This window comes from Rhinoderma darwinii, chromosome 1, assembly GCF_050947455.1.
Source record: "Rhinoderma darwinii isolate aRhiDar2 chromosome 1, aRhiDar2.hap1, whole genome shotgun sequence".
Classification (NCBI taxonomy): Eukaryota; Metazoa; Chordata; class Amphibia; order Anura; family Rhinodermatidae; genus Rhinoderma; species Rhinoderma darwinii.
The window spans coordinates 421,966,641-421,993,883 of NC_134687.1; the positions used below are offsets into that span (position 1 = coordinate 421,966,641).

At 41.4% G+C, this 27,243-nt stretch overlaps 1 protein-coding gene across 1 annotated transcript in view; it reads right to left on the reverse strand.

The window, feature by feature from the left end:
* Positions 1-565: 565 nt before the first annotated feature.
* SEC14L2 (SEC14 like lipid binding 2) overlaps positions 566-27,243 on the reverse strand; it is a 52,039-nt gene continuing 25,361 nt past the window's right edge. The window contains exons 6-12 of the mRNA XM_075829594.1: positions 23,641-23,736; positions 23,478-23,538; positions 22,874-22,957; positions 21,853-21,959; positions 16,675-16,814; positions 14,164-14,333; positions 566-1,654 (exon numbers count right to left, since the gene is read on the reverse strand). Of these exons, the coding sequence (XP_075685709.1) occupies positions 1,512-1,654; positions 14,164-14,333; positions 16,675-16,814; positions 21,853-21,959; positions 22,874-22,957; positions 23,478-23,538; positions 23,641-23,736 (801 nt within the window). The 3' untranslated portion in view covers positions 566-1,511. The remainder of the gene's footprint in view (positions 1,655-14,163; positions 14,334-16,674; positions 16,815-21,852; positions 21,960-22,873; positions 22,958-23,477; positions 23,539-23,640; positions 23,737-27,243) is intronic.

Here is a 27,243-nt window from a genome sequence, read left to right on the forward strand (position 1 = left end):
ATTCCTCCTGCAAATACTCCGTGTGAACATAGCCTTAGAAGAATTGCTCACGGAGGCGCCATAAATTGGCTCACATCGGGTCTACAGGTCTGTAATACAGATCATATGGACTTTATTTATTTGTATCTTCAATATGTAAGAGCATTGTTCTGTATGATCACAGTGGAATCTGCTTGGAAAATGCATTACTACTATTTACAGAATAGGGGTTAGACTGGATTCACACGAGCATGTTCGGTCCGTAAAGGACGGAACGTATTTCGGCCACAAGTCCCGGACCGAACACACTGCAAGGAGCCGCTAAGACGCTAGGAGTCCCTGCCTCGCTGCGGGACAACTGTCCCGTACTGTAATCAGGATTTCAGTACGGGACAGTAGTTCCACGGAGAGGCAGGGACTCCTAGCGTCGTACATAACTATGATGCTAGGAGCCCGGCTCCCTGCAATGTGTTCGGTCCGGTACTTGCGGCCGAAATACGTTCCGTCCTTTACGGACCGAACATGCTCGTGTGAATCCAGCCTTAGAGCTGATAAACTATTAAAGGAAGGAAGCTGGCCATGGTAATTTCATTTTGTCTTTTTATTGATTAATTCATGAACCTGATATTGCCTAATGATAAGGTCAATATATCCAGCACAATGTAGAAGTTGTTCATGAACTGATACAATATCTGTCACTAAAATATGAAATAAAATCTCAGTAAAATTGATGATTCTTAAAACCTGTAAACCTTTTGAAGGGGATTTTTTTTTTTTAAATAAAAATGTCAGTTAGTGTGTTTAGTACAACTTTCAATTTAGAATTTAGTAAAAATTATTTTTACTTTTTGAGATACGGCTGCTTTGTATACTTTATACAGAGCAGCTGTGTCGTTCACTATGACCTGAATCCGTCAGTCCCGCGGACCTGACGGGTTCAGTGTGAGCGGGTCCAGTGTGTCTGTCTGAGAGACGCAGTACCGGCTCACACTGAACCAGTCGATCACGCGGACCTGACGGATACAGGATTCAGCGAACGATACAGCCGATTTGTATAGAGAATACAAAGCAGCCGTATCTCAAAAAGTAAAATTAGTTGATATAAAAATTATTTTTAATGTTGCACCAAACACACTGACTTGTTTTTTTTTTTAACAAAAATGTCAAACACTTTCAAAGGTTCACATAGACTAACTTTATCCCTGGATTTTATGAGGTATGCAGACTATTCCCAATCATCATAAAGGATTCTACAAAGAAGTTAAAACTGGACTGTGCTTCAAGTATATCCATGCCTTTAGCACTCATTCAAGCATTATTGGTTTACCAGTCATTACAACTTGTTTGTTTATCTACAGGTAATTGTTAATCACGGTTTCATATTTGAAATGCAATGAGAGACTCATGGTGGGTGGGCAAATGTCTTATTGCATTTTCAGAACCTTCGCTGTCTCTTACATATAGTGCTGTTACATATGCTTCACAGCTGCATTTCAGGGTCTTGTATGGGCTTTATATAGAGGGTTATATTTCTAGAGGCTCAGACTGGTCTCCAATTTGTCCTCGAGTTTTTGGATCTTCTCTTCGGAGTTTCGGTCTGGCAACAAGACTTCCACAGTGAAACTGACCTTCTTGGCATGCATGAAGCTGTATGTATTATCAAAGCGAAGTACATCTGTAGGGGAGAAGAGAGGAGTAAATAAGAGGCGAGTTCTTGTTAACACTACATCTGTTTCTTAACAAAGCTGTTAAGTGTTGCACATTTATGTGCCGCTGATTCAGAGCCTAGTTAAAAGAGGCACCTCCAAGTGCAGCAATGGACATGAACGTTATTCAGAAAGTCATGCCAATCATTGCATATATTATGAAGTGAATGCACTGTAAGGGTATGTTCACACGGCCTATTTTCAGACGTTTATCAGGCCATAAACGGCCAAACAATCGGAAGCAGAACGCCTCCAAACATCTGCCCATTGATTTCAATGGGAAAAACGGCGTTCTGTTTCGACGGGCCATTTTGAAAAACGGCCGCGTAAAAAAACGGCCGTGAAAAATAAGTGCCGGTCACTTCTTGGGATGTTTTTGGAGCCATTTTTTATTGACTCTATAGAAAACCGCTCCAAAAACGCCCGTAAAAAACGGAGCGAAAATCTCGAGTGGCTCAAAAAACCTTCTGAAAATCAGGAGCTGTTTTCCCTTGAAAAGAGCTCCGTATTTTCAGACGTTTTTGAGTTTCCGTGTGAACATAACCTTAGGGTAGGGTCACAGGTGACGTAAATTTTTTGTAGCAGAAAAATGTGCTGTGGAAAAGTACACTATGTATCCCTATGGGTAAAACCAAAATCTGCAACACATACATGGTTTCAATTTCTATGCAGAATTTTTCTGCTGCAGAAATACTTTACGCAGCATTTTCTGTATGTGTTGCAGATTTTGGATGCAGAATTTCATCATAGACGTCAATGCTATGTGAAATTCTGAACTGAAATACGCAACACAAATACGCACCACAAAAAGTAAAGTAATTCCGCTGCGTATTTTGTGGTGTATTTTTACACCATGTGTGACTGCACCCTTAACAACTAGCTTTGTGATAGTTAAAAAATAATAAGATCGCTGTCGGATCAGATGGAATTCACTCCCAGGATAAAACCATAGAATTAAATGATACATTTTACATTAGGTTGTCGATGTTTCCTACTGAAATTAGCTGTTAAATATATAAAGTCTATGGACACCTGGACAGCGCCTCGAAGTAAATTGTACTCTGGATCGGCAAGTTTTTGTTTTTTCTTTTTTGTCTGGTCTGGGGTCTGAATTACTTTAGGGGGCTGCACTGGGGACAATTAATTTTAGGGGTCTAGTCTGGGGTCTGAATTAATTTTAGGGTTCTCGGGTCTGATATAATTTAGGGGTCTGATTAATTTAAGGGCTTTGATCTGGGATCTAAATAATTGTAGGTGTCTGAATTAATTTTAGGGGTCTGATCTGAAGTCTGAATAAATTTAGGGATATGGTTTAGGGTCTGAATGAGTTTATAATCTGGAGTCTTAATTAATTTTTTGGGGTCTAGTCAGAATTTGTTTAGGGGTATGGTCTGGTTTTTCAACTAAAAACGAATACATTTTGATGCACATAGCTCTACAAAGTTTGTGAAATATTAACAAAACAACATGTTTACTGTTGGTGTTCAGCTCACACCTTCACCTTTATTAAAACTAGTTAAGTACTTATGCTTTAAATTAAATATTGTAAGAAAATTCACAAACACTAGGGGGCAGTATAGGAATTCATCTGAATCGGTCATGTGATATGACTTGAATTTCTTCAAGCTGTCTGTTAATGCATTCTGCCTAAATTATTTTTTTATAAATGATTTCTATTACTATTTACCTCTGTAGAAGGTTTTAACCCCTTAGTGACAACCAGCACTAGGGGGACTTGGGCTAGGCCGTCGCCTTTTCACGGCGGCCCAGTCTAAGCCCTGCACGGGTGTCCCGTGCAGGCTGGGGCTCGGCTGTCTAATGACAGCCAGGCTCCTGCTCCAACGACCGAAGTTTACTTCCGTTTAACCCGTTAAATGCCGCGGTTAATAGCAACCACGGCATTTAACTTGTTTACAGAGGGAGGGAGCTCCCTCTCTCACCCATCGGCGACCCGCAAATGCAATCACGGGCTTATGATAGGGTGCCATGGCAGCCGGGGGCCTGATAAAAGCCCCCAGGTCTGCCCTAGGTATATGCGCGCCAGAGGCACGTCCTAATAGATTGCCTGTCAGATTCAGGCCTCTCACACATGAGCGTGTTTGGTCCGTGATATATACGGTCTGTACGTCGGCCAAATTTCCCGAACCGAACACACTGCAGGGAGCCTATGATGCTAGGTGTCACTGCCTCGCTGCGGGACAACTGTCCAGTACTGTAATCATGGGGCTGAGGAGGGAGGCCAATGTAGAAAATAAAGGGGTAGTTAGGTTAGAGAGGGGTCAGACTATATTAGTGTGGAGAGAAACAGACTGTGGGGAGAGGACTAGGCAACAAGATAAGGAGATCCTTTCGTTACAAAACAGAAATGAAAATAAAAATGCCCAAATAATGTCAAATAATCACATTTCTGATAATGAAAGTGAAACATTTAAAGGCAAGTTAAAGTATATGTTCACAAATGACACGGTTTCGGAAAGACACAACAAATCGGAAAGGTGGTGGTGTATGTCTGTATGTGAGAAGTGATATGAAGGCAAGTGTGAAAGAGACAATAGTGGGTGAGGATTGTGAGGAGAATGAAACCTTGTGGATGGAATTACAAAGGGAGGTAAACACTGAAAACATTACTTTTGGTGTAATCTATAGACCCCCCAATATAACTGAGGAGATGGAAGTTCAGCTATATAAACAGATGGAGCGGGCTGCCCAGACGGGTACAGTAGTGATAATGGGAGATTTTAATTACAGGGATATTAATTGGTGTCATGGTTCGGCTTCAACTGCAAAGGGGAGACATTTCCTTAACCTGTTGCAGGAAAATTTTATGGGCCAGTTTGTGGAAGACCCGACTAGAGGTGAAGCTCTGTTGGATCTGGTCATTTCTAATAATGCAGAGCTTGTTGGGAATGTCAATGTTCGTGAAAACCTCGGTAACAGTGATCACAATATAGTTATATTTTACCTATATAGTAAAAAACAAACACAGGCTGGGAGGGCAAAAACACTTAATTTTAAGAAAGCCAATTTCCCCAGGATAAAGGCTGCAATTCAGGATATAGACTGGGAAGAACTAATGTTAAATAAGCTGCAGCCCTTGTAAATTATAAAGAGCTTAATAAAATCTGTAAAAAGATAATAAAATCTGCAAAAATACAAAATGAAAGGCAGGTGGCCAAGGATACTAAAACAAATCCCCAAAAATTCTTCAAGTATATAAATGCAAAAAAGCCGAGGTCTGAACATGTAGGACCCCTAGATAGTGGTAATGGGGAGTTGGTCACAGGGGATCAAGAGAAGGCAGAGTTACTAAATGGGTTCTTTAGCTCTGTATATACAACAGAAGAAAGAGCAGCTGAAGTAGCCGGTGCCAGTGCTGTTAATATATCAGTTGATATACTGAATTGGATGAATGTAGAGATGGTCCAAGCTAAATAAAATAAAATAAATGTGCACAAGGCCCCGGGACCAGATGGGATACACCCTAGAGTTCTTAGTTAGTTCAGTTATTTCTGTCCCCCTCTTCATAATATTTAGAGATTCTCTAGTGACTGGTATTGTGCCAAGGGACTGGCGCAGGGCAAATGTGGTGCCTATTTTCAAAAAGGGCTCTAGTTCTTCCCCGGGTAATTATAGACCAGTAAGCTGAACATCTATCGTGGGGGAAATGTTTGAGGGACTATATACAGGATTATGTGACAAAAAATAGTAAAACCGTGCTGGCTGTCACTTAGTATATTAAGGACAGAAGTTGTCAAACCAACCTGATCTGTTTTTATGAAGAGGTGAGCAGAAGCCTAGACAGAGGGGCCGCTGTGGATATAGTGTTTTTGGACTTTGCAGAGGCATTTGACACTGTCCCTCATAGACGTCTAATGGGTAAATTAAGGACTATAGGTTTAGAAAGTATAGTTTGTAATTGGATTGAGAATTGGCTCAAGGACCGTATCCAGAGAGTTGTGGTCAATGATTCTTACTCTGAATGGTCCCCAGTTATAAGTGGTGTACCACAGGGTTCAGTGCTGGGACCACTATTATTCAACTTATTTATTAATGATATAGAGGATGGGATTAATAGCACTATTTCTATTTTTGCAGATGACACCAAGCTATGTAATATAGTTCAGTCTATGGAAGATGTTCATGAATTGCAGGCAGATTTAAACAAACTAAGTGTTTGGGCGTCCACTTGGCAGATGAAGTTTAATGTAGATAAATGTAAAGTTATGCATCTGGGTACCAACAACCTGCATGCATCATATGTCCTAGGGGGAGCTACACTGGGGAAGTCACTTGTTGAGAAGGATCTGGGTGTACTTGTAAATCATAAACTAAATAACAACATGCAATGTCAATCAGCTGCTTCAAAGGCCAGCAGGATATTGTCGTGTATTAAAAGAGGCATGGACTCGCGGGACAGGGATGTAATATTACCACTTTACAAAGCATTAGTGAGGCCTCATCTAGAATATGCAGTTCAGTCCTGGGCTCCAGTTCATAGAAAGGATGCCCTGGAGTTAGGGAAAAAAATACAAAGAAGAGCAACGAAGCTAATAAGGGGCATGGAGAATCTAAGTTATGAGGCGAGATTAAAAGAATTAAACCTATTTAGCCTTGAAAAAAGATGACTCAAGGGGGGACATGATTAACTTATATAAATATATGAATGGCACATACAAAAAATATGGTGAAATCCTGTTCCATGTAAAACCCCCTCAAAAAACAAGGGGGCACTTCCTCCGTCTGGGAAAAAAAAGGTTTAACCAGCAGAGGCGACAAGGCTTCTTTACTGTGAGAACTGTGAATCTATGGAATAGTCACCGCAGGAGCCGTCACAGCAGGGACAGTAGATGGCTTTAAAAAAGGCTTAGATAATTTCCTAGAACAAAAAAATATTAGCACCTATGTGTAGAAATTTTTACTTCCCTTTTCCCATCCCTTGGTTGAACTTGATGGACATGTCTTTTTTCAACCGTACGAACTATGTAAAATGTACACATATATGGTATCGCCGCAACCGTAATGACGCAAACAATAAAGTTAATATGTAATTTAAACCGCAAGGTGAACACCGTAAAAAAAACAATAGCGAAATTGCTATTTTTTCCCATTGCCCCCCAAAAAAGTCATAATAAAAGTTAATCAATAAGTCCCATGTACCCCAAAACAGTACCAATGAAAACTACGTCTCGTCCTGCAAAAAACAAACTCAAAAAATCACTACATTGATAAAAAATACGGCTTTTGGACAGAGACTATGCAAAAAACAAAAAGTGTATTTATTGTGCAAAAGTCGTAAAACAAAAACATAAAAGACCTATAGATATGTGGTATCGTCATAATCGTACCGACCAATAGAATAAAGGTAACATGTTATTTACGCCGCACAGTGAATGACGTCAATTTAAAACGCATAGAACAATAGCGGAATTTCAGGGTTTTTTATCTATTCCCCCGAAAAAAAAGTTAATAAAAGTTAATCAAAAAGTGATATGTACCCAAAAACGGTGCCATTAAAAAGTACAACTAATCCCGCAAAAAAACAAGTCCTCATACAGATATGTCGGCAGAAAAATAAAAAAGTTATAGCTCTTTGAATGAGACTTTAGAAAAACGAAAAAAATAGCTTGGTCATTAGGGCCTAAAATAGGCTGGTCACTAAGGGGTTAAAAACATTTTCAAAAACAACTAATTTACAACAACAGAGTATGACTGTTGTAAAGCTAATTTGGCTTGTGGTAAATGTACGGATCAAATCAAGTGTGATCAAAGAAAGAAGCTTGTATACATGTAAAGCTGACCGTACGCGTGCAATTTCAGCGGGGCAGCCAACAATCTAATGTGTGCGGGGGTAGCTCAACAGAAGTATCGAGCGTGTTGATTTTAACATCTTAAATTATTTTTTTTCCTTGGGATATAGTTTTTACGCGGCTGAGCGTTCATGTTTTTTTTTCAATGAGGAGAGCGGAATCGTGGCGGAAACAAAGGACTAGGCATGTTTAGATCCAGCATGCCTGATCCTTTCCCCCGACATCTGGGCGGATGTCGGTTGTCCCTATATGTATGTATGTATATATATATATATATATATATATATATATATATATATATATATATATATATATATATATATATATATATATATATATATATATATATATATACACATATACATATATATATATATATATATACACACATATACAGTATATATATAACTATGACATGACTCATATCATGACAGGAAAGGGTTATGCATTGATACAATTCTTTAGAAACCTAGTCCGTAATGGTTTGTGGAATAGTTTAAAAAACAAACAAACACACAGGTAAGGCCCCATTCACATTGCGTTTGTGCTATCCGCCGAGCGTATATGTTTTTTTATAAAAACATGGACCATTGAAAACATATACAAACGTGTACCATTTTCTGTTTATGTCTGTTTTTTATAGTGTACGTTTAGCGTATACTCATACGTCTGTATACGTTTCTAGCCGTTTTTTACCTACCGTTTTTTTTTAAAGTGAACACTGAAAGAAAAAAAGAACCTGATAGATTTACGGTATGTAAACGTATAGAAACGTACAGAATTACGTTTGCATACGTCGTCCATTGAGATAAATGCTAGAAAAAAACCTTACGTCGCGTATACGTTTTTTTGAAGTACAGAATAGCGTAGCAGACTACGCTTTTTAGTACTTTCAAGAAACAGTATCGGAACGTAAACCATGACAAAAATAGACCAAACGGATGCTATTTTGGTCTACGTTTGACCCATTATAGTCTATATATACGCCGAGCTCTACGTTTCAATACTTTTTTAGTGTTTAAAAACGTGTACGCCCTGGCGGATAGCACACAGCAATGTGAATGGGGCCTAAATTATATACACATGCTTTCTGCCACAAGACTAAGGGCTGATTCAGACGACCGTGAATTGCGTCCATGCAGGTCGCGTGGTTTTCACGCGGCACGCATGGACCAATAGAAGTCTATGGGCCAGTACAGACAGTCCGTACTTTTTGCGCAGCGTTTGTCCGCTGCGTAAAAAGCGCGGCACGTTCAATATCTCCGCGTATTTCGCGCATCACGCACCCATTGAAGTCAATCGGTGCGTGAAAACCACGCAGGTCGCACGGAAGCACTTCCGTGCGAACTGCCTGTTTCGCGCAACAGCTGTCAAAAGGATGAATGTAAACAGAAAAGCACCAAGTGCTTTTCTGTTTACAAACATCCGAATGGCGTGTCATAATGATGGCGGCTGCGCGAAAAGCATGCAGCCGCGCATCATATGATGCTGCCTCACAGAGCAGGTAAGTGGCTTTTGCGCATGCAAAACGCTGCGTTTTGCGTGCGCAAAAACGCCACGGTCGTCTGAATCAGCCCTAAGGCTACATTCACACGACAGTGAAAAAAAAGTGGCCATTAAAAACTGATAACTGTCAGTTTTTCATGGCCATTTTGCATCAGTGGGCCTCCAAATTTTCATCCATTTCCAGTCCGTCTGTCTAATTTTAACCTCTTCAGGACTGAGCCTGTTTTGGCCTTCAGGACGAAGCCGATTTTTAAAATCTGACATGTGTCACTTTATGTGGTAATAACTCCGGAATGCTTTTACCTATCCAAGCGATTCTGAGATTGTTTTCTCGTGACACATTGGACTTTATGTTACTGGCAAAATTTGCCCGATAGATTCAGTATTTAATTGTGAAAAACACCAAAATGTAGCGAAAAATTGCAAAAATTAGCATTTTTCTAAATTTAAATGTATCTGCTTGTAAAACCGATAGTAATACCACACAAAATAGTTACTAGTTACCATCCCCCATATGTCTACTTTAGTTTGGCATCGTTTTTTGAACATTATTTTATTTTTCTAGGACGTTACAAGGCTTAGAACTTTAGCAGCGATTTCTCATATTTTCAAGAAAATTTCAAAAGGCGATTTTTACAAGGACAAGTTCAGTTCTGAAGTGGCTTTGAGGGCCTTCTATATTAGAAAGTCCCCATAAATCACCCCATTTTGAAAACTGCACCCCTCAAAGTATTCAAAACAGCATTCAGAAAGTGTATTAACCCTTTAGGCATTTCACAGGAATTAAAGCAAAGTAGAGGTGAAAGTTACAAATTTCATTTTTTTTATACAAAATTCATTTGTAATACATTTTTTTCTATACCACAGAAGGTTTTTCCCAAAAAATGTAACTTATTATTTATTGCCCAGATTCTGCAGTTTTTAGAAATACCCCACATGTGGCCCTAGTTCGGTCATGGACTGAAACACAGGCCTCAGAAGCAAAGGAGCACCTAGTGGATTTTGGGGCCTTCTTTTTTTAGCATATATTTTAGGTACCTTGTCAGGTTTGAAGAGGTCTTGTGGGGCCAAAACAATAAAGACCCCCAAAAGTGACCTCATTTTGGAAACTACACCCCTCAGGGAATTTATCTAGGGGTATAGTTAGCATTTTGAACCCACAGTTTTTTTGCTAAATTTATTTGAATTAGTTTGTGAAGATGAAAATCTACTTTTTTCTGAAAAAACGTAGACATTTTTAATTTTTTCAAGGTATAAAAGAGAAAAAACACCCCAACATATGTAAAGCAATTTCTCCTGATTATAGCAATACCCCATATGTGGTAATAAACTGCTGTTTGGACCCACAGCAGGACTCAGAAGGAAAGGAGCACCATTTGGATTTTGAAATTCTGATTTTGCTGGAATGGTTTTCAGTGCCATGTCGCGTTTGAAATGCACTGGAGGGAACAAAATAGTGGAAACCGCCGGAAAGTGACCCCATTTTGGAAACTACACCCCTCAAGGAATTTTTCTAGGGGTAAAGTTAGCATTTTGACCCCACGGTTGTTTTGCTGAATTCATTGGAATTATTCTGTAAAGGTAAAAATCAACTTTTTTTCTGAAAAAAGGTAGCCATTTTTAATTTTTACAAGGAATAAAGGAGAAAAAGCACCCCAACTTTTGTAAAACAATTTCTCCCGATTACGGAAATATGCCATATGTAGTAATAAACTGCTGTTTGGACCCACAGCAAGGCTCAGAAGGGAAGGAGCGCTATTTGGCTTTTGGAGCTCAAATTTAGCTGAAATGGTTTTTGGGTGCCATGTCGCATTTGCAAAGCCCCCGAGGGACCAAAACAGTGGAAACCCCCCAAAAGTGGAAATTACACCACTTAAAGAATCTATCTAGGGGTATAGTGAGCATTTAGACCCCACAAGTCTTTTGCAGGATTTATTAGAATTAGGCCGTGAAAATGAATATCGACATTTCTTCCACTAAAATGTTGCATTTTTTTCAATTTCACAAAGGATAAAGGGGGAAAAAGCCGCCCAACATTTGTAAAGCAATTTCTCCCGAGTACGGCAATACCCCACGTGTGGTCATAAATGGTTTTTCATTAGAAAGTAATTAACCCTTTCTGGAGTGATCCATTTTTTTCTTTTCCTTCTTAGTTTTTTCCTCCCCGCGTTCCAAGAGCCACAACTTTTTTATTTTTCAGTCAATAGAGCGGTATGAGGGCTTATTTATTGAGGGACGAGCGGTCGTTTTTATTGGTGCAACTTTTTGGTACATACAACTTTTTGAGCACTTTTTATTACATTTTTAGGTAGAGCCAAGGTGACAAAAAAAACTGCGATTTTGCCGTTCTAAATTCTTTATTTTTTACGTGAGACGCTCCATACATCACCCCCCACACTACGACATGCTATGTCATGGTGCGCGCAGAGGTTAATGCGCAGCGCATGGTGTGGAGTGAAAATTACAATTTTCCACTCATATGCCATTTTAGTGCACTATATGTTATGCCCAGTTTGTGCCACTGAAGACAAATAACTCAAAATATTAACCGGGTTCTCCCGGGTATGGCGATGCCATATCTGTGGACGTAAATTGGTGTTTAGGCACGCTGCAGGGCTCAGAAGGGAGGGAGCGTCATTTGGCTTTTGGGGCACAGAGTTTGCTTGGTAGTTGTTCTGTTTGGGGTTTTACTGGTGTTTCAGTTTATAATGTGGGGGCATATGTAATCTGTGCGGGGTACATCAGGGTACATGTTATCTGTGCGGGGTACATCAGGGTATAATAAGAGGGTATAATAATGCAGTAAATAAATAATAATCCGCAGATATGTGGCCGGTGTCGCACTTATAAATGGTGCCCGATCTTATCTGCTTTTGGAACACTCTGCACATTTTGCATCGCCATATTTTGAGAGCCAGAACTGTTTTATTTTTTCTCCACCGGAGCCGTGTGAGGGTTTATTCTTTGTGGGACAATCTGTAGTTTTCATTGGTACCATTTTGGGGTACCAGAAATTTTTTTGATCACGTTTTATTCCATTTTTTGGCAAGCAAGATGACCAAAAACCATCAATTCTGATAATGTTTTTTATTTGTTTTTTTTATGGCCTTCACCCTGGGCTATAAATGACCATTATACTTTATTCTGCGGGTCGATACGATTACGGCGATACCAGATGTATATAATTTTTTTATGTTTTGCAGCGTTTGTGCAATAAAATCACTTATTTATAAAATAAATAAATTTTTGTGTCACCATATTCTTAGAGCCATAACGTTTTTATTTTTCAGTCAAAAAAGCGGTGTAAGGGCTTGTTTTTTGCAGGACGGGTTGTAGTTTGTATTGGTACCATTTTGGCGTACATGCGACTTTTTGATCTCTTTTTATTGTATATTTTGGGAGGGTTGGTAACCAAAAAATTGTGATTCGGGCACTGTTTTTCGTTTATTTTTTTCGCGGTGTTCACCGAGTGGGAAAAATAATATTACAGTTTTATAGTTGGGGTCGTTACGAACGCGGCGATACCAAATATGTGTACTTTTTTTAACGTGTTAATTTTTTTCCTATAATAAAAGTCTTATTATAGGAAAAAAAGCATTCTTTGTTTATGTCACTTCTAACTTTGATTTTTACACTTTTTCAAAACATTTTTATTATCTTTTTTTACTTGTCCTACTAGGGGACACTTAGACTGGCAGCTCTGATCGCTGCTGGAACACATTACACTACACACGTAGTGTAATGTGTTCTAACTGTCATTGTGACGTAACTGTCACACTGACAGGAAGCAGAGGAGGAACGGCCGGAGGCTGATCCTCCGAGGCTTCCGTACATGGCAACCCGGAGGTCATTGTCTGGCCTCTGGTTGCCATGATAAGGATCGCCAGCCCCCGCAAATGCATGTGGGGGGCTGCCGATCCGCTGTAAACCTCTTCGATGTGGTGATCGCAATCGACCACCGCATCGAAGGGGTTAATTGCCGATTTCAGCGGCGACAGGCCGCTGATCGGCAACGGGGAGAGCAGGGCTGACACCCTGCACAGTTAACCGCCGCTGCGGTGTAGCGCCGCGCGGCGGTTAACTTTTAAAGCGCGGACGTAACTGTACGCCCAGGTGCGCGAAGTTACTGCTTATCTGGACGTACAGTTACGCCAAGGTGCGGGAAGGGGTTAATGGCAGTTTGTCATCCGTTTTCATGGCCGTTAAAAAACTGATGGATTTAATTTGTTGGTTTTATTGTTCAAACCCCCTGAAAACACCACAGTTCCCATGTAGATAGTGCTGCAATAACCCTGTAGATAGTGCCACAGTGGCCACTGTATAGTGCCCACTGCAGATAGTGCCAGTGTCCACATATTAAGTGCCAGGGCCCAAGTAGATAGCACAACAGTGTGCCCTGTAGTGTCACACCCCCATATAGTGCCAAACCCCTGTAAAAAGCACCACCCCCCACTGTAGCTAATACCCCCCACTGTATAGAACCACCCCCCACAAATGACACCTCCCCCTGTAGATAGAACCCGTACATGTATATAGCACCCGCTGTAGATAGCGGCGCCAATGTAGATAGCACTCCCCCCGTAAAAAGGCACTTTCCCTCTGTAGACAGTGACGCCAGGGGCTTCTCCAGTAGCGGAATCCCCTGGCCGGACCATACAAGGAGCTACAGCGGCGCTATCTGGGGGGGAGCGCTATCTAAAGGGTGGTGCTATCTACAGGGGGGGGAATCAGAGGGAGACCGGAGTCCCCGGCCAGAGATATATGGACAGTAATGTCAAGGTCTTCCCCGGGCTCAGTGCTCGAAGTAGCGCTGTGTGCGGGGAATCCTCGGCCAGGATCAGTTTTTACCGGCCGTTTCAAAGATTGATTCCTAAAAAACGGCCGGTAAATACTGATCCATTGACTTCTATGGGAGCTGTGGGGCCATCAAAAACTGATTAATTTTTTTAACGGCCAGTTTTCACAGGCCGTTAAAAAAACGGCCGTGTGAATACACCCATAGAAATCTATGGTTCTCAAAACGGACGTCTGACAGCCGTTACAAAAACGTCTGTCGCACAGCCGTTTTTCACTGTCGTGTGAATGTAGCCTTACATTTCCATCTGTCCCTTTTCTCTCTATAAACATTTATTGGTTTCTTTCAGCGAACCAAAGGTTACACTTACATGTGCCAGGCTCAGTGCATTTCAAGGTTCCATCTTCTGGTACCATGTGTGAATTGTATCTTTCACTTGGCAGCACCTCAGTCATGTCCCCAGCTTTTTGTCGCTCTCCCGCTTTTGTCTTCCTGTAGACTCCAAATCCAATGTCACCACCATCTGACTGGAACTGCCACCTAAATAAAAGAAGAGAGTCACTGTGTGACAAGTTTGCAATGTAATTTAACAATTAATACGAGGGCTTCAATGTAGGGAAACTGAGCACTATGTAAAAGGAGTCCTGAAAAAAGCCATACACTGTAGTGACCAAAAATAACAGTAACTAGGAAGAAAACTGGCCAATTTATTGTATAACATTAAATATAAGCCCGGCTGGTATAAGTTAAAGCGTACCTCCAATGACATTGCCTTAAAATCATTTCACAACTGAATAGAGCCTTTCACTACAATTCCAACGATACCTATATTATGCAGATAGCTACTTCCTAGCCCGAGATCCAGCCATTATAATTTTTAGACAGTTAGGCATCATTTACACGAGCGTAATATACGCGCGTGCGACGCGCGTGCTTTTCACGCGTGTTGTACGCACCTATATTAGTCTATGGGGCAGTGCAGACAGTGCGTGAATTTGAATTGTTTTGGGACTCCGGCTATGGGGAAACTAATAGCGCTCTGCCCGGGACAACGGCTCTGGGATTGCTCCTGACATCTGGACAGTGATGTCAGAGGCTTCCCCAGAGCCAGAGTCCCAGATGCAGAGCATATACTAGCGCTTTGTTTCGGGAATCCGGCCATAGGGAAGCCGATGACTTCACTGTCCATATATGGACAATGATGTCAGGAGCACAGCAGGAGTCCCAGGCAGAGCGCTAATAACGATCTGCCCGGGATTCCGGCTCTGGGGTTGCCCCTGACATCACTGTCTAACATCACTGTTCATATATAGAGGCTTCCACAGAGCCAGTGTACCAGAGCAGAGCCTCTACTAGCGCTCTGCTCGGGACTTCAGCTCTGCTCCGGACATCACTATCCATATATGACCAGTGAGCAGTGCTGTGAATGGGACATAGAATGAGGAGGCTCGGGAGCACGCACGTCAATGTGGTGCTTCCCTCCTCAGCCTCTGTTCTGCATAGAATCCATAGCCAGCGTCGGATTGACAACAAGCAGGGACTGCAGAAGTAGAAGTGACCGAGGAGCAGCAAAAGAGGAAAGAAGACAGCAGCATAGCAGGCTAACGCTTGCTGTAAGTTAAATATAATATATTGAAAAGTTTTTTATTATGTTAAAAGTTTTTTTTATCTTTACAGGTACACTGTCTACTAGAAATTCAGTGGTGTCACCAGCCAGCCACGGACTCATAACCAATTAAAATGATTAATCCGTGAGTCTTCCTAGTGAATAACTACAATAGGATACAGTTTTTATGGTATTACTTTTAAGAACTTTGTTGTATGTGCAAGATGAAAACTGCTACAATATAATGTTAATTCTAAAGGAAAAGTAACAAAGTATTTGGAAGAGGTATTGGTGTGATGATAGATAACTCCATTACCTTTTCTAAGGACCCACTAAATGTTAGGATACAGTTCTGAATGCTGCACAATTAGCCTGATGATGAAGTTTATGGTTCCAAAATGAAACACATAAGAATTAAATCAAAGGCAACACTACGTGAGGGTCCTATCACAGGGCAAGATATTGTCCATGAAAACGATCGCCCATTAAGAGACAGCTCGTTGATTGGCGCTCGTTTGCTTCATTCACAGGGAGCGAAGATCAGTAATGTATGAAGACAAGAGATAGTAAGGGTATGATCACACGCCCTTATTATGGACGTAATTCAGGCGTTTTACGCCTCGAATTACGGCCGAAAAAACGGCTCCAAACATCTGCCCATTGAATTCAATGAGTCTTACGGTGCTCTGTGCAGACGGGCTTTTTTTTAAAAAAAAGACGCCCGCCTCAAAGAAGTGCATGTCACTTTTTGGGACGTAATTGGAGACGTTTTTCATTGACTCCAATGAAAACCAGCTCCAATTACGTCCGTAAAAGACGGCGCGAAAAACGTGTGCACTTGTCAAAACATCTGAAATTCAGGAGCTGTTTTTGCCTGAAAACAGCTCCGTAATTTCAGACGTAATTGGCGTTGCCGTGTGAACATACCCTTACTACGATCGCTCGACCCCATATATTTGTATTATGTCGGCAGCACACCTCCTGGTTTACACAGGGAGATGTGCTGGTGACAACGATAATATTTAATGCTGCATAAATTAGCAGATCAGCCAATGAACGAGCATTTGCGTGTTCATCGGCTGATCATTGGCTGTTTACACAGGGCAATGATCGGGAACGAGAATACATGTGAACGCTCGTTTGCCCAATCATTGGCCCATGTAATAGAGGGTTCAATCACATGTCTAAAGGCCCTGAGGGCAAAAAAGAATAGCCTTACATCCATCTGGGATGCCCAGTATAACAAGCCTCAAAATAAAGGGCTCAACAGCTTACCTGAGTACACAACCTGGGAACAGGATCTCATACTCAGTTTGCTGACTGGAGCCTCTGTTGATTGTGGCACTTTGCTCATAATTCTGTTGCACTTGGTCCCGCAAATAGTATGATTTAGGGATGTCTCCTCCATAATTTATCTGAAAAAAAAATTGGCAAGATCATATACCAGAAAAGTAAATCTGATGTACTGATTGATCGAGAACAGTCTTTCTTGGATTGTTATGAATTCAAACAATACTTAAGGAGGATATTTAGTGGTTTTTTTTTCTTCCTCTAACCAAGACGGCTGCTAAGACTATGAGTTGGGCATAATCATGTGATGAATGAGATCACTCAGTTCCACCAGTTACATAAGTCACTATGCTTATTGTTTATCATTTAGTTTTACTTCCTATTTTGTTACTGCTATGTGTGAAATATTTTGTATTAATTATATTTAGAAATTTTGTAAAGTTGTATGGTTGTGGGTTAACATCACCACATTTGCATTTAGCAAAGTGCTATATTTGTTAACAGACTATTATGTTTTATGTTACCTGATATGGCTAATCATTCGGGACTACTGCATCATATAATATTTTCACGCAACCAGATTTCTGTTGTCTCAGTGGTTTGCTGCAATTTATATCTGGGACAGTTTACACAACCAACTCCACGTTTCATCCACTTTACTTGCTTCAAAACGGACTCTTGTTCTTAACGTTGCTGAATGAGTTGTCATAAGTTTAAGAGGCCCTTGGCGCACACTGTTGTTTATATGTATTCTTGATATCCCCTTGAGTCATGATTTTACCTTAAAATCTATGTATAAGATCTTTACTGATTTTATCTTGTATATTTAATAAAGGTTAATTAATTAATGGTAATGATATCTAGGATCTGTTATGAACAAGCATGTGTGTTTAACTCCTTCCCGCCCGTGTAACAAAAATATACGGCAGCTAGCAGTGTACCAGTCTGCAGAGCTGCCGTATATTTAGGTTCCCCTTATGATCTAAGCTTTTTTGCAGCATAGGGGTGTTCGGATCTGGATATAACCAAGAGCCCCTGGCGATGTCATTGGGTCCCGATAAAAGCACATGGAGGCTGTTCAATACAGTCAGGACTGGCCGCCCTTATGCTACAAAAATGCTATGATCGACGGTCGGGTTCCAACAGCACAAGAGTGTCCAGCACAGCAAGTAACTTACATGTTCTGATCTGGTTGCAGTCATCGGGACCTGAACCAATCAGGTACCGATGACAGCAACTGGAGCAGAGACTGTTAATAAAAAAATATAGTAAAATAAAAAATGATATAAATAAAAATGAATAAAATGAGGAAAAATTCCAGGGTGCCTTTAGACGTTTTCTGGGGGCTCTTTATATGCAATCTAGGGCTTGTGTACATACACCCGACTTTATTTCCCCACCCTTTCCTCTGATGAAGGGGGCGAGACAGGGATGCCCATTGTCTCCCTTACTTTTTGATTTGGCTCTCGAGCCCCTAGCCCGATCTCTGGACACGGATCAGATCATTCGAGGTATCCCCATTGGTTGCGTCACCTTACGGTTAGCCCTTTTCGCCGACGACGTGATACTATTTATGTCTAATCCGAGTTCAGATTTGCCTAAGGTGTTAGACATGCTTACATAATTTGGTCTATTCTCGTGTCTTAAACTCAAAGCGGTTGTCCGAGATTTAATGACTTCGTGTTAATGCTTGTTAAGTTATAAATGTAAATACATTTGTAATATACTTACATTTCCCAAAGTGGCCCCGTTTCCAGATCCTGCCGTGGGGAACTTGACGGGTGACGTCACTCTCTGCACTGGCTCTGGCCGCTTTGTTGATCTTGAATTCTTTGCCGGGTATACGACACGTCACTTGTCACGTGGTGTATATTGGCTTGTTCTGCTTCACAGCCCATAACGCGCATGTGCTGTCACTTCTGTTCTCGCGGTCCCTGCTGTTCGAGATAACAGCAGGGACCGCGCACGAGCATTACAACAGAACAAGCCGATATACACCACGTCACCAGTGACGTGTCGTATACCCGGAAAATAATTCAAGATCAACAAAGCGGCCAGAGCCAGTGCAGAAAATGACGTCACCAGTCAAGTACCCCACGGCAGGATCTGGAAACGGGGCCCACTTTGGAAAATGTAAGTATATTACAAATGTATTTACATTTATAAATTACAAGCATTAACACAAAGTCATTAAATCTCGGGCAACCCCTTTAATGTTTCAAAGTGTGAGGCCCTCTATTTGGGGAGCAAGACACCCCGGAGGGGGGGGGGGGGGGATTGCCCACCCACCTCTACGACATTCCAGTAACAAAACGTTCCATAAAATACCTGGGTATCCATATTGGACGTACCTCGGACTCCATAAATGGCTTGAATTATCCACCTTTACTTACGAAACTTATGCACGATTTGAACAGGTGGCATGACCTGCCTCTCTCCCTGTTGGGAAGAAATCACCTCCTCAAGATTATGTGTTTTTCTAAGCTACTATACCCTTTACAAACAATAACTCTCCTTTTGAAACGCATAGATATATCGAAATTAAACACAGCCTTTATTCACTCTTTATGGAGAGGTAGGCGACCTCGCATGCACATGGATAAGCTTATGGCTACCAGGGAGAGAGGTGGTATTAATTTGCCTAATTTACGGGGTTACAATTTGGCTTGCTTGGCCAGACATGTCATAGATTGGGTTAAACAAACTAGCTACCATTCTGATCACGTTCTGGAGTCTCATTTTTGCGCCCGTTGGGACCTCTGTACGCTCCTACACACATCTCTGCCAGTCCTGCCTAAATTCATAAAGCAATCTCTAATATCTAGGGACACCATAATGGCCTGGAGAGCTATGAGAAAGAGATATGGTCTCTCCTTTAGAATTTCCAAGTATCTTCTCCTATGGAATCATCCTGAATTTATTCAGGGCAGAGATAATGGTCTTTTTGCTGAATGAAGGAGTGGAGCATCTACTTCATGGCACGGATCCGAGATGGCTTAAGGGGGAAGAATTGATAGCTAAATACGGGTTAATACCTTCTCAACATATCCAGTATGCTCAGGTCAAACACTTTTTCACAAATGCTCTGAGAGACGTTAGTCGAGAAGTTGTTACAAATGACATGGACAAGGCTCTTTTTCAAAACAGCAAAATGATGTCCATTTCTCGAATATACTGGAACATCAGGGACAGCCTAATTGTGGTCCCACAATTCTTTACAACATGGGAAGAACAGCTTAGTGTTAGTGATCTCCGGGATAAAATCTTGACAGGATGGGGCTCCATTCAGAAGCATGTGGTGAGGGAGGCATGGAGAGACACTCAATATCGTATAATGCACAGAGCGATCTTTGGTTTTAACCTGCGTGATTGATTACTGGCTTGTCCTCAATGTCTTACTAGTAAGACAGACCTACTACATGGTCTGTGGCATTGTCCTTTAATGTAACCCTTTTGGTCTCGGGTCCGTGAAATGATGGAGGCTCTGTGGCAAATATCCTTGCCAGTGTCCCCCACCCCTTTCCTTTTTCATTATTGGGAGGATGAAACGAACGATGGCAGAGCTGAGGGGAGACGCCTGCCTCAATTGTTTCACCTGATATGTTTAGTAGCTAAGCATTTGTTGTTGAAGCACTGGCTGTCCTCTACTGTACAAAACATATTCATTCAGTTGAAACAATGCTTGCACATAGAAAGATTAGAAACAGAACATACCAAAACTAAAAGCACTAAGAAATTCTTCAATAACTGGAAAGCATTCATGGTCAAGCACTTGTCTGACTCTGAACTCACACAGGCGGTGTCTCCCCTTCATGCTCACAGAATGGTACCTATTGGAGACGTTGAAGGGCACATTGGGTCGTCTACATATTACGTGAGGTACACACTTCAATATCAGTGCTGAGTATGACTTTTTCCCGGGAGGTCCTTTTCTCTTATATTTACGACATTGGAAGAACACAATGTAAATTTTTAAAAATGTTTGTATTTTGGGTCTGCGTACCCATATTTGTTGTATGGTTCTGAATAATTTGATAAAAATAAAAATGAAGAGGAAAAAAACACACTAAAAACGAGTACACATACATCCTGCATGACACAAATGCATTTTACATGGGCGTCAGGTGCTTAGGCATGAATACGGTTCTGTCAAGCGGAATGTACGTTACCCCAAATATACAAAAAAAACCTCTGGCCACCAATTATTGCCCGTTTCTACTAAAAAAAAATGTCTGTTCTTGGATGATCATCATCCATATACAGTAGCTGCATCTAAATTTAAGGCAAAGAGATACTTGTAAAACTTAAATAGGGTCTTTGTTCTCGGTGCTATAGCGAGACACAGTGTACACATATTTTACATTGTTATGTAGAGGAGAATTTGTGGATTAATTTTTGGGGTAAATATTATTCATTAAATAAACTACCTTAAAACAGAACATGAAAAAATTTGTAGAAAAATATATATTTTTGTCTGTTTCTGACCATTTTTCCGTAGATAATATCAACAAAATTTTATATTGGCTTAAATTTAAAATAATAAGAAAGTCCCATGTGTTTCACAAAAAAACAAACAAAAAGAAATAACTTTTTTGGTAGGCTTCGAAATAAAAAATACAATTCCACATTGAGGCCCTGTTCACACAGAATTTTTTGCAGGCAGAAAAATCTGCCTTAAAATTCCATATGGGTTTTGAAGTAGATTTTGACCTGCCTGCACGCTGTTTGCCGTGATATTCATGGCGTTTTTCGGTCTCGGCCATTGAGCGCCGCGGGCAAAAAATGCAGTGAAATAGGTTTTCTCTGCTTCCCATTGATGTAAATTTTAGGTCAGAGACGAAAATGCCTGAAGAAAGGGCATGTCGCTTCTTTTTCCCGTGAGTGTTTTTTTTCCGCTGGCGGGAAAAAACACCTCCGCCTCCCATTGAAATCAATGGGAGGCGTTTTCTGCCGTTTTTTTACGTGTTTTCTGCGGCAAAAAACGCGGCAAAAAAACTCAGTGTGGACAGGGCCTAAGAATGCAGAATTAAAAATGGGGAAATTTTGCTCTAGACATTAAGGCCCAAAACACCCCTGGTCATAAATGGTTAAAGAGGAAAATCACAATAATATTTGATAATGTTCAGATTGAGGTTATGCCTTTGTATTATGTTGTCTCATTACCTTGGATTTACATTTTGGATCACCATCTGGGTCTGCTAGCGTTCCTCCATAGTATATGGGGATTTCCTCTGCTGGAATGTATTTCTGAAGAACTTCTTTCCAGTTATCTAGAGAATATAAAATGTGTAAAGGCTTGTTCACATCAGCGTTACCCTCCGTTGAAGGGTTCCATCAGAGGTTTCCATCGGGTTAACCCGCTCAACGGAAATTCAAACGGAAACCTTAGCTTCCGTTTGCATCACAATTGATCTCAATGGTGACAGAAACGTTGCTAATGGTTTCCGTTTGTCACCGTTGTGACCGAGTTCCGTTGTTTTGACGGAATCAATAGCGCAGTCGACTATGATATTGATTCCATCAAAACAACGGAACCCGTTCACAACGGTGACAAACGGAAACCATTAGCAAAATTTCCGTCACCATTGAGATTAATGGTGATGCAAATGAAAGCGAAGATTTCCGTTTGCCTTTCCGTTGAGGGGTTAACCCCTTAAACGGAAGGGCTACACTGATGTGAACAGGGCCTTAGTTGCTCATTCTACTAGTACGATGAAGCAATGAATGAATAAAATATACGATAAGACATTTCCAGGAAAATCCAAGTGTCATAATATTTAATGGGGTTGTCTCATCAGGAAAACCACCATCTATATAATGGTATGCTATGGTGATATGGACGTAATAGACAAGGGGGACCCTGTTTAGGATCCCCTCTATTCTGCTGCAAACATCATCCTTTGCTCAGGTAGACTTGGCTCATTCATATATTCTTGTTTAGCCATTCATTTGAATGACGCCCATGTAAAACAACATTTCTACTAAATCAGCTGCTAAATGGGGAATGTCTGGCCAGCCGGAGCGGTTATTGCCAGGGTTTTATGAAGCCAGAACCGCGGAGATCTGCTGATCACTGGTCTGACTTCCATATAAAAAGGGGTAGCCATGTATAGACAACCCCTTTAAATGAATGTACGTTAAAACTCAGATTGTTATTTTGTGTCTCCTAAACACTTGCACATACCTCCTACCACAATAATTTTCCTTCTTGTATCTTCACTCAAGAAATGTTTAACAAGGTTATATGCCACTGGGAAAAGTTTGGGTGCTGCAGTGGGAGAACAGAAAAGTTGCTTAGAATAATGTATATCAGAAACTGATATGAGATAAACAGGACAATATTAATGCAATGAGAAAACACATACACATCATGTGCAGTTAATGTAGCGATACCCCAATATAGTACTATTCATTTCTATGAAGAGACGATAACAAAACAGCAAGTTGGGTAAATACCAATTCTCTTATATATTGTTATTAATATAATGTCTCTATTTAGCTACAGAAATCTTTCAGAAATTATTAGCTGGTTTCAGGAGAAATTCAGTTTCCGCATTTTTGCACTGCAAGCTCCATCAACATCCGCAGAACAGGCAGTGATAGACTGGGTCAGCCTGTTGACGGAGTTGGAGGGAAATGTTAAGAAATGTATATTTCCACTGCAGCCAGTTACGTATGGGATTATGGAATTACTAGTTTAGTAAATATATTATATATATATATATATATATTATTTTTTCAGACACTTAGCTAGTGCCACACTTTAAAAGTATACATGGATAACTAACCTTTAATCACAAAGAGTCTCTTTAAAGCCTCAGGATAATTATCTTCAAACATTTGCAAAACCTGGAGAACATGAATATTTCATCCATCACTTTGCAATGAATGAGCAAATAAACACTACTTTATTAACACTGCAGGCAGCATTTATAAGCCACGTTCTCTTACCTCACAATATAAATCTACAGCTGGTTTCCATAGATGCTTTAATCCCAAACCTTCCACATCATAGATCATCACAACCTCTTCAATCTTTTCGCCCAGCTGAAGAAGGAAAAAAGTTCTTAAACATAAGTTGCTTTAGAAATGTGTATACAAAGTGTTAATACCATCATTATACAACACAGGGGAATAGCTAAGGGGGGGCAGGCGGGGCCAAGGGCGCAACTAAGAAGGAAGGTAGCGGGGGGGGGGGGGGGGGCACCATGGCCGCACTGTACATAACGTCCAGGACGGTGGCCCACTGCCGCTCTGAGTGGGCGGTGGCGCCACTGAAACCAGCCGCCGCCACCCCCTCCTGCACCGTACCTGCGTCTTTCAGCTACACAAGCGTCCCGATTACTTCTTTACGCCGCTTGCGTCGTTGAAAGGCGCTGATTGACAGGGCAAGTCATTCTTCAATCATAGACGCAAGCGGCGCTCAACCCCAGCAGACCTGCAGGTCTGCATTGCCACCGGATGACGCAGGAACGGGATTAAGGGGAGTATGTTATTTTTGTTATACTAATAAAAATGTGAGTGCCATTATCTACAGGGAGGGCTCTATTTACAGGGGCCGGCTCTATCTACAGGGAGGGGCTATATGTGAGGCATTATGTATAGGGGTGGGCTATATGTGAAGCACTATTTATAGGGGGAGATATATGTAGGGCTCTAGCTACAGGGGTGGGCTATATGTTGGACACTATATACAGTGGTGGGCTATATGTGGAGCACTATAGGGGGAGCTATATGTGAGGCACTATATACAGGGGTGGGCTATATGTGGAGCACTATTTATAGGGAGAGATATATGTAGGGCACTATCTACAGGGGTGGGCTATATGTGAAACAATATCTATAGGGGGGCTATATGTGAGGCACTATCTACAGGGGTGGGCTGTATGTTGGACACTATATACCGGCGTGAGCTATATGTGGAGCACCATCTACAGGGGTGGGATATATGTGGGGAACGGTTTTCAGAGGGGGCTATACGTGGGGAACTATATACAGGTGGGCTACAGGGGGATCTTTGTAGGGCACTATCTACAGGGGGCTCTATGGGGGCACGGGGTGTGTGTGGGACACAGTGTATGGCGCTATTATATTTATACTATATAGGGACTACATAGGGGGCACAAACTACAGGGAAGGACTACATAGGGGCCCCTATCTACAGGGAACGCTACAGGGGGCACTATCTACAGGGAACGCTACAGGGGGCACTATCTACAGGGAACGCTACAGGGGGCACTATCTACAGGGAACGCTACAGGGGGCACTATCTACAGGGAACGCTACAGGGGGCACTATCTACAGGGAACGCTACAGGGGGCACTATCTACAGGGGACGCTACAGGGGGCACTATCTACAGGGGACGCTACAGGGGGCACTATCTACAGGGGACGCTACAGGGGGCACTATCTACAGGGGACGCTACAGGGGGCACTATCTACAGGGGACGCTACAGGGGGCACTATCTACAGGGGACGCTACAGGGGGCACTATCTACAGGGGACGCTACAGGGGGCACTATCTACAGGGGACGCTACAGGGGGCACTATCTACAGGGGACGCTACAGGGGGCACTATCTACAGGGGACGCTACAGGGGGCACTATCTACAGGGGACGCTACAGGGGGCACTATCTACAGGGGACGCTACAGGGGGCCCTATCTAAAGGGGACGCTACAGGGAGCACTATCTACAGAGGGCTCTATGAGGGGCACTATTTACAGGTGGCTCTATAAGGGGCACTATCTACAGGGGCACTGTGTGTGGTGCATTACTTTACAGTGTTTAACAATTTTATTCATGGGCACAGTGTATGGTACTATTATATTTAGGGGCATAGTGTGTAGCACTATTATATTAGGGGGAACAGTGTATGATACTATTATATTTGGGAGCATAGGGTGTGACAGCATGAGAACTTTATCTTCGTTTATAGGTGCAGAAATGTTTCAACAGTGAGAAGCAGAAGACATCTGAGCGGCAAACTGCAGAAATGGGCTGTGGCAGGGAGAAGTAGAATCTGAGACGTCACCGGTGAGTCACTTGTAAATGTATATTCTGCCTCTAATCTGTACTGTAGCCACTGTGTGATCTGCAGCGAGATTATTTTTATTGTGAAACAGTATCTCCCAGCATATCCTTACCATTGTTCGGGCCATGCTGGGAGCTGTATAAAATTTAGTGCAAACCTATACGGCAGGGGTTGAACTAAATAGAGCTGTATTTGTGCTGGTGTTGTATTTATGTACTGAGCTTTGTTCTGGTACTGTATATATGTACTGAGCTTGGCTCTGGTGTGGTGTGTATATATATATATATATATATATATATATGTACTGAGCTTGGTTCTGGTACTGTATATATGTACTAAGCTTGTTCTGGTGCTGTATATATGTACTGAGCTTTGTTCTGGTGCTGTATATATGTATGAGCTTTGTTCTGGTGCTGTATATATGTATGAGCTTTGTTCTGGTGCTGTATATATGTATGAGCTTTGTTCTGGTGCTGTATATATGTGTGAGCTTTGTTCTGGTGCTGTATATATGTGTGAGCTTTGTTCTGGTGCTGTATATATGTGTGAGCTTTGTTCTGGTGCTGTATATATGTAGGAGCGTGGTTCTGGTGCTGTATATATGTATGAGCTTTGTTCTGGTGCTGTATCTATGTACTGAGCTTGGTTCTGGTGCTGAATCTATGTACTGAGCTTGGTTCTGGTGTTGTATATAGAACTATATTGTATGTAAAATGTACAAATGGTTATATGCTCTAGTTACACAAAAAAAGAGTGAAAAAAAAAATGACTTCATTGATTGGTAGAGAAAACAAACATGGCGAGACGGAAGTAGATGTCGAGAAAGAGGTTGGGACTGATTCTTTGCCCCGGGTGCTGGAGAACCTAGCTACGTCTCTTCTGTACAACAGCCAGATGGAAAAAAAAGTTTGTCAGCTGATTTACAACAAAACAGACAGGGGGAATATGCAAAATCCTCAGCATTACAAAAACTTCCAAAATTTCCCAAAACTGGGGAAATCATCCTAAAAGATAATAGCAAGGAAATATCCAAAATGTACAGAGAAAATAAATGCCAAAATATATAGGTCAACACATCCTAATAAAAAGCACAAGATATTAAGAAAAAAACAATATGAAAACTGAGGTAGGACTGAAAATTGCAGCAATACCAGGCTTCAAATTACTAACCTGGCAAGCTATAATAAACACAAATATCCAAGTCTCCTGTGTACCTTAGGGAGCAGTCAGACACTACATAATTTTCGTATCTGAGAAATCCGCTGTGGAAATTTACACCATGTATTCCTTTGGGTGGAAACAAAATCTGCAATACATGCATGGTTTCAATTTCCATGCAAAATGTTTCCACGGTGGAAATACTTTCCGAAGCGTTTTTTGCGTGTGTTTTGTTTTTTTGATGCAGAAACGCCTCAAAGACTTCAATGCTATGTGAAATTCTGCATCAAAATCTACAACACAAATACACAGCAAGTAAGCCACAAGATCCGCAACAGAAATTCGGCTGCGGAATCATTGTTGC